We start from the raw sequence: 11877 nt of genomic DNA, 5'->3' as shown, positions 1-11877 counted from the left end.
AACGACTCGCACGCTGATGCCGACATTTCTCACATTCTCATTCATTCGGCTTGGCACCGCGACCTCACTTCCGCCGGACCCTTCACATGCGCGCACGCTCCCCGACCTGTCCGTGGACGCAGCCACAAGCTGGTGGTAGCGCTGCACAATCATTCACTTCACTTGACTTCACTTCAGTAGCTCCGAGCAGCTAAGACTAGCTGCAGTCGTTCACCATGGAGGCGTCGCTGCTCGGTAATCCGTCCACCGAAAGCAGCAACGCGGCCGTCCCCTCCACGTCGTCCTCCACCTTCACGACCACCACCACCGCGACGACATCCACCGACGACGACTCTCGACACACTCATTTGGCGATCCCTGCTTCGCAAATACCCAAACCCACGGCGAGCATGTCACCGCCTTCACTCCCTCACTCATCTCCTCCTACCGACGCCCTGAACAAAGTAGCCAAGCAGCTCCTCGCCCGTCTTCACGAAGACAACGCCGACTCCGACTCCCCCAGTCCCCGCTTGCGCTCTAGCCGACTGTTCAATAAACTCACCGGCAAAGACTACCTCCCCACCCCTCGCAAGGAAATCAAGAAACCCCTTCAACTGCTCGACCTTCCCCTCGATATTCTCAAAGACATCGTCAAAGAAGTCACCCACACAAACGACCTCACTTCCCTCGCCCTCTGCCACTCCGCCCTCCACCGCCTCGCCATTCCGCACATCTACTCCCGATTCGACATCGTGTGGCCCGATAGCATCACCCACGCCGAGCCGAGGAGTGGAGTCGATGCGCTAACGTATGGACTCGCGACGCTGGTTATGGCGGAGGAGATCTTTGGGGAGTCGCCGAGTCAACGGCGGGAAGAGGCGGTGAGGCACAAGGGAAATCGTTTCAGTGTGAGTGGCAGGGGTGTCGCGACGGAGACGGCGATACGGAGGAGAAGAGGGAACCACTACGCGCAGTTCACGAAGAAGTTCTCCCTGGGCAATGGACCCGTGGATTGGGTGCAAGAGTATCTGATTACGAAGGAGGGAGGCAAGATGCTGGGAACACTGGTTGCATTAGCGCTGGCGAGGATGCGAGCGTTGGAAACGTTCATCTGGGATATGCCGACAGGGATATTGAGGGATGTCTGGTTGGCACTGGCGTCTTTGGGAGAACGGGACGATGGGCGATCGTGTCGATTGGAGAAAGTGTGGGTACGATGGCACGACAATTCGTCTATCGATCCGACAGATCAAATCCCGCGCCCACCGCCCTTGGTGTTGTCCCAGTTACCCCCCGCAGCAGGGATGGCGGCTGCGCATCTGCGTCCTCCGCATCCGACATCTCTGGACCGGGTCGAGCATCCATCCTTCTCGGTTCTGCCGGCATTGAAGAGTCTGAGTGTGTTGGACATCGACGAGCTGGCCTACCTCGACGAAATGGCGGTGCTCATTGGCAGGTCGATTGATAAGCTTCGCGAATTGCGGTTGGGAATCGCCAGGCATGCGCTGGGTCAGAAATGGGTCACAGTGTGGGAAGGCGACCAAGTAACGCAGGTCGATCCGGTGTATCCAACTGCTGGCTCGGTCACAATTGGGGAGAAGAGACTGGGTGGTGTTCTTGGAGTGTTGACTGGCTTTGTCTGCGATGCAAAGAAGCCGAAATTTGCATTACCGGACCGGACGAGGCGGAAGAACAGCAGAAATGTGGCTTCGGCGACGTCTGCTGGTGATGCTGGTGCTGAGGATGGCGCGGGTGCTTCACAGGCTGTGCAAGATCCCGCGTTGACCACAGCGCTGCCTTTGTCGCCGACAGGAGCAGAAGAACCTTTGGCAGTTGACGAGGAATCGACAGGAACAAGTCCAACTGAGGTCACCTCACAAGACTTCGCCTTCAACGCACTATTAGGTATCCCACCTCCCACAGACAGCGAGCAACCGCCACGACTAGCTCACAAACTCAAACTGGAAACTCTCGAGCTCGAACGCGTTCCCATTTCCGTCCCAGTCCTCCAACTCGCCCTCGACTGGACGCACCTCACCTCCCTCACCCTCCTCCACTGTCCCAACCACGAACAACTCTGGAAGACTCTCCGACGGCAGTACGCTCCCACACCGAAGTCGCCCACATACCCTCAGCCTCGCCGAACGCCAAACAATACCCCTCGCAAAGGCAAAGCCACCGCCACATCCAACCCGTCATGTCCTCCCTCCGATCTCATTTTCCCCCTCCGCCTCAAGAAAGTCCACACCAACACCGTATCCGCCGCTCTGGTCACCTTCCTCAAAGAAACGCTTGCGCCGAATTCTCTCGAAACCCTCTTCCTCCAAGAGACTCGCTCATACGCCTCCTCCGTCTCCATCGAGGCGATCCACAAGGGTCCCCTCCGGCGTCACCGTGGAAGCCTGACCCGATTGCTGATCGACTCGTCCACGGAGAAGGATGTCCCGCCTGGAATTGGTGGTCAAGCCGCTACGCCTTCGACGTCGACCCGATACCGTCGCTGGCTTCTAAACCGGGAAGTTCTTTCATTCGTTATGAGCGGCAAGATGCCTGCTTTACGGGAACTGGGCGTATGCATCGAGTATCGCGATTGGCATTTCTTCCTGCAACATCTCCCACGCGTCAAGGGATTGAGGAGTTTGTACCTCCCTGTGGTGGCGGATTATGGCAATAGTACGCACACGGGATTACAGGGTACAGGACCGGCAAGCTTAGATGCGAGGGAACTGGCGTTGCAAGTTGTCGACATCGTGACGTTGAGAGGCGAATGCGAAGTTTGCTACGTCGGCATTGAAGGCAAGTGTTTTGAAATCCTGGAGATGAAGCGCGGGGCAGGCGACTCGGACGGAGCGCCAATGGCTCTCGACGGCTCTTCTGGACAGGTGCACGGGATGGAGGAGGAGGACGAGGAAGACGATGAGGACGGAGAGATGGATGGAGAAGAGGAGACGGAGAGTGACGATGAGGTGGAGGAGGACGAACACGATGACGATGATGATGAAGATCTTGACGACGACGATGACGAGGCGAGTGAGGTGGAGAGTGAGGATGCGGAGGGGAAGGATGATGGATTGGGGCGGTTGAGGTTGAGGGAGATTCTGTTCTATGACGATAAGGTCGCTGTGTTTAAGGCGAGGCATGGGAGGCTATAGTGAGCTCGTGTCTGGAGACAAGCTGCGCTGAAAAGGGTGGAAGGAACATGGCTTAGCGAGACGCTGCAGGCGATCAGAACGTCACTGGTCGTTGCGCTCCTTCATAATACGATGACAAGGTGGAATTGAAAGGCATGAAATTCGTCATTCTACTGTCCCTTGCTCGCAGTGATTTCAGGTTGCTGTTCCGCTGCGCTGTCCTTTCAGTGATGCTGCGTCGCCGAAGGATGAGGTAAGGGAAAATACGCACAGGGTATCTTGCCATTGCGTAATGTTGCATTGAGCATTGCTTGATATGTACCTTCGCCGCCGCTGAGGCAATGCTCGCATCGCTCGAACAGAAGTCGGTGAAACTGAAATCGCTTCTGTGAATCGTTCGAGCAGCAGAAAAGGAGACATGCAGAGAGCACCGTATGATCAAAGGACACTGCCGAACCTGCGTTCGCATTGCAATGTTTCAGAGGGTAAAGCAGCGCCAAACGGCAATTCAGTGGAAGCAGACTTTTGGGCTGAAGGCAGCTCAAGCTTTTGGAGATCTCGATTGTGCTGTATGGCCGAGAGTGTGTTGAATTCCCTGTGGCGGTTTCATTGGGTGTTGGTGCTGGGAGAAGGCCAGTGCAGGTTGCTGTGGTGTTCGACTCGACTTGCAATGGAACTCAAGATGCTCGATCTCGTGGATGCTGGTTCAACGACAGAGCGATGCGAAGCTCCACTTCAACGACGCTCCTACCTGAAGACTATCAGTAACTTGTGTTCCCCGGGTCGTAGATGCCTTCGTCTCCTTGCCAAAAATGTTCTTCGGTCTCTTCGGCCTCTTCGGCAACCCCTCCGTCACAATCCTCTTCAACGCCTTGTTGAATTCCGGAATGAAGACTGCGACGTCCTTCTTTGCTCCAGGAACCAGATTCTTGTTGAGTAGCAAGCTGTCATGATCCGGACGCTTAATCGAGAAGAAGTCGATTCCAATACCCCTCCTGTCGTTCTTGCTTTTGGCACGATTGACCTGCTTCCAGAGAGTGACAATCGCCTTTGCCATCGTCTCCGGAGTTCTGAAGCATTCGATCCAAGTCGCATCGAACGTCAAGGTCTCCAACGATACGGCGTTGGATATCCGCGCCAAGATGGGATGTACAGCCGCATTGTAGGAGTCCTGAGCTCTCCATCCAAGACTGATATGTCGAATGTACGTGATTGGGCCTGGCTTTGGATACAGAATGCTTTGCGGCAGCTTCAAGGCTGCGGAGAGGGTTCGAGCATTCAGATAGAAGACATTGGTACCATAAAAGATCGATGTCGCTTCGCTGTGAATGACGCGGCAAGTTCGGAGAATGTGTGGATTGAGCGCAGACTTCCGGACGATCATGCGGGTGTCTGTCGAGATGCCACAGGTCATCACTTGAGGTTGGAGACCCGCGACGGCGTGTGGGGACCACTCATGTACCACCTGAAACTTCGTTCCAGGCACGAGACAGTACTTGTACACTTGGTTCCTCTGCTCCGGCGGGAGACCCAGGAAGCGAAAGGGCTTCTTCGTACTCGCCTCCTCCTCGTGCGCCGCATTCTTCATGTTCCGGTCTTTCGATTTCCTCGGGACTAATGGGGCGGTTTTCTTGAGGTTCCGACACCACTTCCGCGTTAGCGTGCCTGGTTTGGTCTGGTTTGTTGTCGCCTGGTTACTGATGTGATCGGTAGAAGCGGCAGCCATCCTGTGTGATCGATCGAAGCCCGTGGGTATGACTGCTCGTGCTCCGGAGGTGGTGTGGATGTGTGTGCAATGTGAATGCCGATGGTGCCGAATGTGGAGATGGAGTTGATAGTCGAAGTTGATCCGTGTGGGTGTTGATTGCAGACGTGTTGAAGTTGTTGTTCGAAACCGGGCGGAAGAGCAAGTTTGCAACGACCTTTATGGGTCCCGCCGGGATGCTGATCAGACGCATGTGGGACGGGAGTGATGACTCCTGATAGTGATCCCATGACTGCCCGTGAACAGCTCTCATGATACTGATGCTTCACCTTGACTGCATATGATATCGTCAACGATGACTGCCAGCTCACAGTCACTCTTCACACTTGCCTATGAGGAAAGTCTGTCAGGTCCTCGGGAACTCAACGCAGCTCATCGTCAAGCATCGTGCGCGATGACTTCGGCATAGCAAAGATGATTGCAATCGGCCTGGAAGCACTCCGCGTATACTCATTGTCGGCGGAATCGTACATATGATGAGGTCCCGCTTGTGCCAATGTGAGCATGCTTTCATCTCGGCCAAGAGAAGCCCAAGGTTTTTGGCAATAGGTTCAGACATTCCTTCACAAGGCACTGAGGATGTAGTGTATTGGCGAACTGTCCAGACCGCGAAGCGGAATAAGCCTGACCGGTGCCCGGCGCTACCAATGCCTCTTCCGGAAGGCGTCCCAAAACGGCAATTGCTGTCGGTCGACATGCATGTCTATGCCAACGCCCGCACTTCTCGCGACAAGCCGCACATCAATCCGATTCCTCGAGGCTGCAGGCTCCCGGGCGATCAGCTTGTCGAAGTCTGTTCGTGAATGTGGTGCCATGGAACCATCGTTCTCATTTTTCTCTTACCTTGGCAAGTGGATTAGTGGACGGGTGGCTGTTCTAGAGCCATGCTTTGCGGCTAGACAGATTTGGTGGCGCGTTGGCTTCATGAATCCAGACCATGGCGTTCGTGTTCAGACGAGAGTCCATAAAAGAATGGTCCTCTCGCGGGTCAAGTTCGTTCGCTCTGCTTTCATTCCGCACATTCGCACATCTCCCATCATGAAGTCGTTCGTTGCTCTTGCGTTGCTTGCAGTTGCAGATGCGTATCAATCCAACACTCCAGTACAGTGCCCACGGCTCAGGAATGCTATCACAGCAGGCGGTAGTCAAAAGGCGGTGACGGCGTTCTGCTCGAGTTACCTGTCGATCAAGCCGAAAACAGCGGTGTTGACTTCGTGAGTTCCATTGCGCCATGTTCCGTCATCGGACAACTGACACTGCCAAAACAGAACAATCAGCACCATCACGACCATCACCGTTGCAAAAACCAGTAAGTCTCCATCGACTGCGGCTCCTAGACGGATGCGTGCTCAGCTCAGCAGCCACCACGACCACCACCTCGACTCCATTCTGCGTACAGCCTACGGCAGTGCCAGATGGCAGGAAACGTGACGTCCGCAAGTCCCAGCCAAAGCCCGGCTGCCTCAACAGCTACAAGCCAGGACCTGAGCTCTCCTCTGCTTGCAAATGCTTCTCAATCCAGGCTTCGACTTCGACGACTCGGACGACGAAGGTCGCCACTTCGACATCGACCATCACTAGTGGACTGGTCACGAGCACTCTCACCAAGGTCGCCCCATTGCAGACGCCAGGTGAGTTACGAACTGCGGTAAAAGAGGTGTTGTATACCGTCGCTGACAAGTCGTAGGCGCTTTCGGTCTCGTCGCCATCACAGAGGACACTCCATCCGGCGAGGGTTCCGCCGGCCTGCCTGATGTCGACTTTCGCGCTCCCGCAGATCCACTGACTCAGTACGCCTTGTACAGCTCGAGGAACCGAATTTTCTCCCTGACGGAGACCAATGAGCTTTACACACGAGGCTGCGGCTATGGCACAGTGTTGGCCACGGTTCCCGACAACGGGACATCGAACAGGGTGTTCTACAGCGAGGCGGCACAAAAGCCAGCGGGATACTCGAACCCAACTTGCAGCATTGCGCTGCAGAAGGACAGTACCTGCGTGATGGACTGTCAGCAGGGAAGCCGGGTTCACAATTGTCTGGAAATCTTGGGCAATGGCGACAAAGTCTGGCGTCTCAGTGCCGACGAGACTTGTGCTGGGCAGGGAGAGCCGTTCACCAACTATCTCGCCTTCATTCCTTTCCAGTGCTAGTGTCCTGGGCGATGCACAGGTGCATGGTCGGAATGAATGGCACCATGATGCCTAATTGGGCCTGCTGGCACAAGGTATCGCGACCGTCTTCGTCGCCTTGTCATACCGTCATGAAGTTTACTGGATGCAGCCAGGCAGAAAGCATCCAATAGTGATGAGCAGTGGAGTGCTACGATGCACAGTCCTTCCGGAGCTCGTTCAGCGCTTCCAAATACACACCAATGCTTTCCATTCTCCGGACATGAGAAGGGGGAAGCCTGCGCGCAGAATCCGAACCGATTTGCGAGAAACATCGACGACATCTGCTCGTGCTGATCCAATATGGTATGGCAGTATGTTGAAGTTGCAGTCGGTGGAAGTGTGGTCATCAAAGACTTCGATCTATTCGGGCGAGGCGCGAGCTGGAAGCTTACTAAGCACCCACCCGCTACCTTAGGATCGTCAGCTCGTCACGCAGCAAACTCCCAACTCACCCAAACCATCAGTTTGTACAACCGCCGTGCCATCTGCCTTCGAGATCCTTCAGACCATCGCCATGCTCGACCAATTGCATAGAGCAGATGATAACAAGCATTTCAGGTCGGCGATTGCCAAAGCTTCGGCGCCAGCTGTACTCCGCATATCGCGGCAATATCGAACCTCACTTGCCGTACGTATATGCGGTGACGTGGCCCCTTCTACCCGGGTTTCACCCTCGAAGGATGTCGTTGGAGTCAAGCATTGTGCATCTCAATTACGTTCGACGCTAGGACTGCCAGCATACCACTTGCTGCGCCGCTCCCTCCTTGTCATGGATCGGCGCGTTCGTATTCTCGACGCCCATCTCCCTGTATACGCGCGGACCGGTCAGGGCCCTGCTGACCTCACAGCGCTAATCTCTCGGCTCACAGCGCTAAACTTCGGCTTACATGCCAAAAGCGGAACTCACATGCCGGAAGCGGAACTGTAAGCCGAGCTCTGCGGGGTAGCTAGAAAATCGATCCCTTAAGGTTATCGATAAGGTCAGGCGCTGGGATTTACTGCGAATATATCAAACTAGTGCGTATTCTGCAGCATGCCAAGACTACTAGCGCGGATTCGAGAAGTTCGCTCTTACCTTCTTCTACCGTTCCTTCTACTGTCTTACTATCTACCTTACTACCTACCCCTATAGGTAGTTAATAGGTATGTTATCCCTAACATTACGATTAACCTTATAGGAATGCTAACATCTTAATAGCATTATTAAGAATCGAGAGTTTCAAGGACCCTATTACCTTACCCGCGACCTTACCCGCGACCTTACCGCTTACCTTACCGCTTACCTTACTAATCCGAATTCCTATATAACAAGATGGCGAAAGAGAGACCGTTGTCTTAAACTTTAGCTTTAACGGAACAGGTAAGGACACATAGGACATTATGCATAAGGTTATCGCTAACCTTATGTAGAAATACTACAAGAAGATAGTTAAGGCATATAACAATAGATTAGAGTTCAGAGGCAAGAGTTTCGAGCTAGTATACTATTATCTATAACCTTAGCGCTAAGCTTATAGCTAACCTTCTAGGCAGGATAAACATTAGCATATAATCGTGCCGAAGGGTTGGGTAATCTGTCTAATGCCGAAGAAGTAGAAGTATGTAAGAGACTAATATTAGCTATAAGGTTAGCGCTAACATTATTAGGTACACTAAGGAGGCGTTCTTATCTACCTTAAGGGACGCGAAAAACCCTACACTACCGGTTCTATATCACGTAGCAGAAATAAGTAGGGAATATTATTCTACTTAATATTATCCCTAACATTACTACTAACCTTATTATAGTTAGACTAGAGGAGGATTCTAGCTCGGACGATAAGGATAGATTTAAGTCGATTCTCCCGTATAAGTTAGAGGGCTGGGATAAGGCGAGACTGTGCAACGTGAGCTTATTAATCACCTTATCCGTAACATTACCGCTAACCTTACCCTCTTAGGATCGCTCCACATCCTTTATTAACCTTAAGCAGCACGTAAGGGGAGTAGTAAGAAATTAATTTCACTTAATGTCACACCTAATGTTATAGCTAACCTTATTACTAGCATCGAATCCGAGTTTCTAGTTAAGGCGAAGGCAGAGATGGAGAGTACAAGAAGGGTGGAGATCGTAGCTACTCGTCTAAGGTTATCGCTAAGACTAAGGGTAATATCATCTATAACCTTACCGCCGACTATTTCCTAACCTTATCGCCTAGCCTAATACCGCCGGATCTTCGAAGCTACAGAGAAGGCTAGCGGCAAGCCTAGTAATCTTGTTAGTATAGTGTATAACACCTAATCCTACGCCTAACATTATCGCTAACCTTATTACAGCCCTACTACTCTGAAGAAACGCGGCCGGGAGGAAGATGTTAATAAAACGCCGGAAGAGCAGACTGTCGAGCAGTATGTTATCTATAAGCTTATAAGTAATCTTATAGCTAACATTATTGCAGAGATAAAAACCCCTTTGGACATCTAAGAACTAGTAGCAAATTAGCGCGCACGCCAGCGGAAATTATAGGATCTAAGTACATTACACCTAACACTACGGATAATATTATAGCTGACCTTATGACAGGCCTGGATTCCCTATGTATAAGGGTAATGTTAAGTCGAAGAAGAAGAGGGGCAACAAGGAAGGAGAGGTTATTCACAGGAAGGGAGACGTAAGTTTATTACTAATATTACTAGTAATCTTATTACTAACCTTATTAAAGGTGAAATACTCTAAGGCTATAGCGCACTGCAAGACCATCTGGAACAAGGCCTTCCCGTGCGCGATCTGCAAGGATCTTAGGAATAGTAAAGTTATCTATATTATCCTCCGTAATATTATCGCTAACCTTATTACAGCCGAATGCTTCGAAATTAAGGAGTGCCTAGGCTAGGACTTGTTCTTAGATAGTCCGAAGCTAAGGGACTAGATTAATTAGGGTGTCTAATAAGGTCAAGCATAACCTTACGAATAACCTTATAAGCGAGCGTATAGCGCAGGAGGAGTCTACAGTTTTATTATACCCCGGCACGCAGCGCCCGAATCCAATTATACGATAAGATCGTCTATAACCTCACCCCTGATGTTAAGTAATCAACTCATCTCTGTCTTTATCTTCGAAGGTTAGTTCATAATAAATATAGATCCGTAGTATCAGCGATGATGTCAGCTATAGGGTCGCGAATAACATCATGTTATCCTTCTTCTTATAATCGCTCGACATATATAACTAATAGCTCTTAGACCGCGATATATACTAGAATAGCGTTTATATATATGCTCTATACGCGTTAATTATCTATATCTATTATATATATATAGATAATAGTTATTAAACTATGCTCGTAGCCTAATAAATAACAGAATAGTGTTTATATATATACTACTATATGCGGGTTAATCTAGTATGTCTATCTTATAGACGAGAGATACTTATTAAGCTAGCTCGTAGCCTATTATATATTAGGGTCGCGTGTATACATATAGTTATATACGCGTTAGTCTAGTATATCTATCTCGTAGACGATAAATAGTCTTAAAACTAAGCGTATAGCCTAACATATTATATATACTAGGATAGCGTTTATATATAACGGTATATAGTCCCTAAACTACGCTCGTAGCCTAATATATACTAGGATAGTGCTTATATATATACTATATACGCGTTAATCTAGTATATCTATCTCGTAGACGTTAAATAATGCTTAAACTACGCTTATAGCCTAATCTATTATTATATATACTAGAGTAGCGTTTATATACTATAAAGCTATTAATATACTAGATATATCGCTCGACATATATAATAAATAGCTCTTATACTGCAATGTTAACTAGAATAGCGTTTTTATCCCTAATAACCCTAACCCTATCGGTCGACATAGGAAAGGGGAACCGGACCAAGGAGTCTAACATCGCGGGTAATCTTAACGATAATGTCATCTATGTTGCTATAGATAACATTATGGACGCAGTAGTCCTAGATCTGGCCCTCCTTCTAGAAGTACCCGAATCCGCGATTCATTTACCGCATTACGTACACGCTCATAAGCTAGCATGTTGTCCCTATATTCGGTGTCTGCAGAAGTGCTAGAGACCTAATGTTAGCTATAGTAACATCCGTAATATTACCGGTAACAACATACCTTAGTTGGGGAGGATTAGGGCCGATAGAGGTAGGAGTCTGCCTTGTAGAAGCCGAAGGAATCGATACTAATGTCCGACTAGACTGTAGTGTCGACTATAGTGTCCGTAATGAGCTCGCGCTCGATGCTTTCCCTCGTCCACGACCCCGCGAACGACCCCGTCTACGGCCCTCTTTATAGACTCGCGAACTGTTTTGAACATTCTCTAACCACCTTATAGCTACATTATTAGGATTAGGGGGTAGGGGGTTATCCATATTATCACCGCTGTTATTATCGCTGATATCATCTGGATGTCCAACTTCAGGGTTGTCTCTTCGTCGTTGCGCCCGCGTATGTTGTTGTTCTGCACGGTCGTCCGTATTATCGCCGCTGTCGTCATCGTCGTTATTACTACCGTTCCTCCGTACGGCGTCTCGAAGGCGACGACGTTCGGCCTGCTCTTGTTCCTACTTCTTTTCGCGTTTTAACGCTGGCTATATTAGCAATGTTGTTACCCTTAATATTAGCGATAACCTTACCAAGACGTCGTAGGTTTTTCTCTACCCGCTTCTGTGCCGAGGGATCCTTTTAGTACGTCTATTGTCCATACTTAGCTCGCCCTCCCCATTAGCTAACAGCCCGAGCATTAATTAACTTCCTATTCTTATAAGCAAGGACGAGGTTACATCCTAGGAAGGAGTTAGTATAAGATTACGCATG

At 50.4% G+C, this 11877-nt stretch overlaps 3 protein-coding genes across 3 annotated transcripts; 2 read left to right on the top strand and 1 right to left on the bottom strand.

Moving 5' to 3' along the window:
* Nucleotides 1-389: 389 nt before the first annotated feature.
* Nucleotides 390-3131, top strand: MYCGRDRAFT_76743 (uncharacterized protein; the record flags this gene model as incomplete). The annotated part of the gene is made up of 2 exons (XM_003848625.1): nucleotides 390-2861; nucleotides 2928-3131. 2 exons carry the CDS (start codon nucleotides 390-392, stop codon nucleotides 3129-3131), a joined length of 2676 nt encoding a protein of 891 aa, XP_003848673.1.
* Nucleotides 3132-3816: 685 nt separating this feature from the next.
* Nucleotides 3817-4836, bottom strand: MYCGRDRAFT_96552 (uncharacterized protein; the record flags this gene model as incomplete). Its single annotated transcript, XM_003848269.1, has 1 exon — nucleotides 3817-4836. One exon carries the CDS (start codon nucleotides 4834-4836, stop codon nucleotides 3817-3819), a length of 1020 nt encoding a protein of 339 aa, XP_003848317.1.
* A 1077-nt stretch (nucleotides 4837-5913) lies between these two features.
* On the top strand, nucleotides 5914-10352 carry MYCGRDRAFT_96551 (uncharacterized protein; the record flags this gene model as incomplete). Its single annotated transcript, XM_003848626.1, has 16 exons — nucleotides 5914-6089; nucleotides 6144-6184; nucleotides 6291-6506; nucleotides 6563-6883; nucleotides 7209-7358; nucleotides 7606-7675; nucleotides 7917-7971; nucleotides 8180-8190; nucleotides 8394-8407; nucleotides 8611-8649; nucleotides 8836-8933; nucleotides 9246-9304; nucleotides 9364-9435; nucleotides 9611-9698; nucleotides 9750-9805; nucleotides 10349-10352. 16 exons carry the CDS (start codon nucleotides 5914-5916, stop codon nucleotides 10350-10352), a joined length of 1470 nt encoding a protein of 489 aa, XP_003848674.1.
* Between the last annotated feature and the right edge of the window lie 1525 nt (nucleotides 10353-11877).

Source organism: Zymoseptoria tritici, chromosome 11, assembly GCF_000219625.1.
Source record: "Zymoseptoria tritici IPO323 chromosome 11, whole genome shotgun sequence".
Classification (NCBI taxonomy): Eukaryota; Fungi; Ascomycota; class Dothideomycetes; order Mycosphaerellales; family Mycosphaerellaceae; genus Zymoseptoria; species Zymoseptoria tritici.
This window is presented reverse-complemented; position numbering and strand designations above follow the sequence as displayed.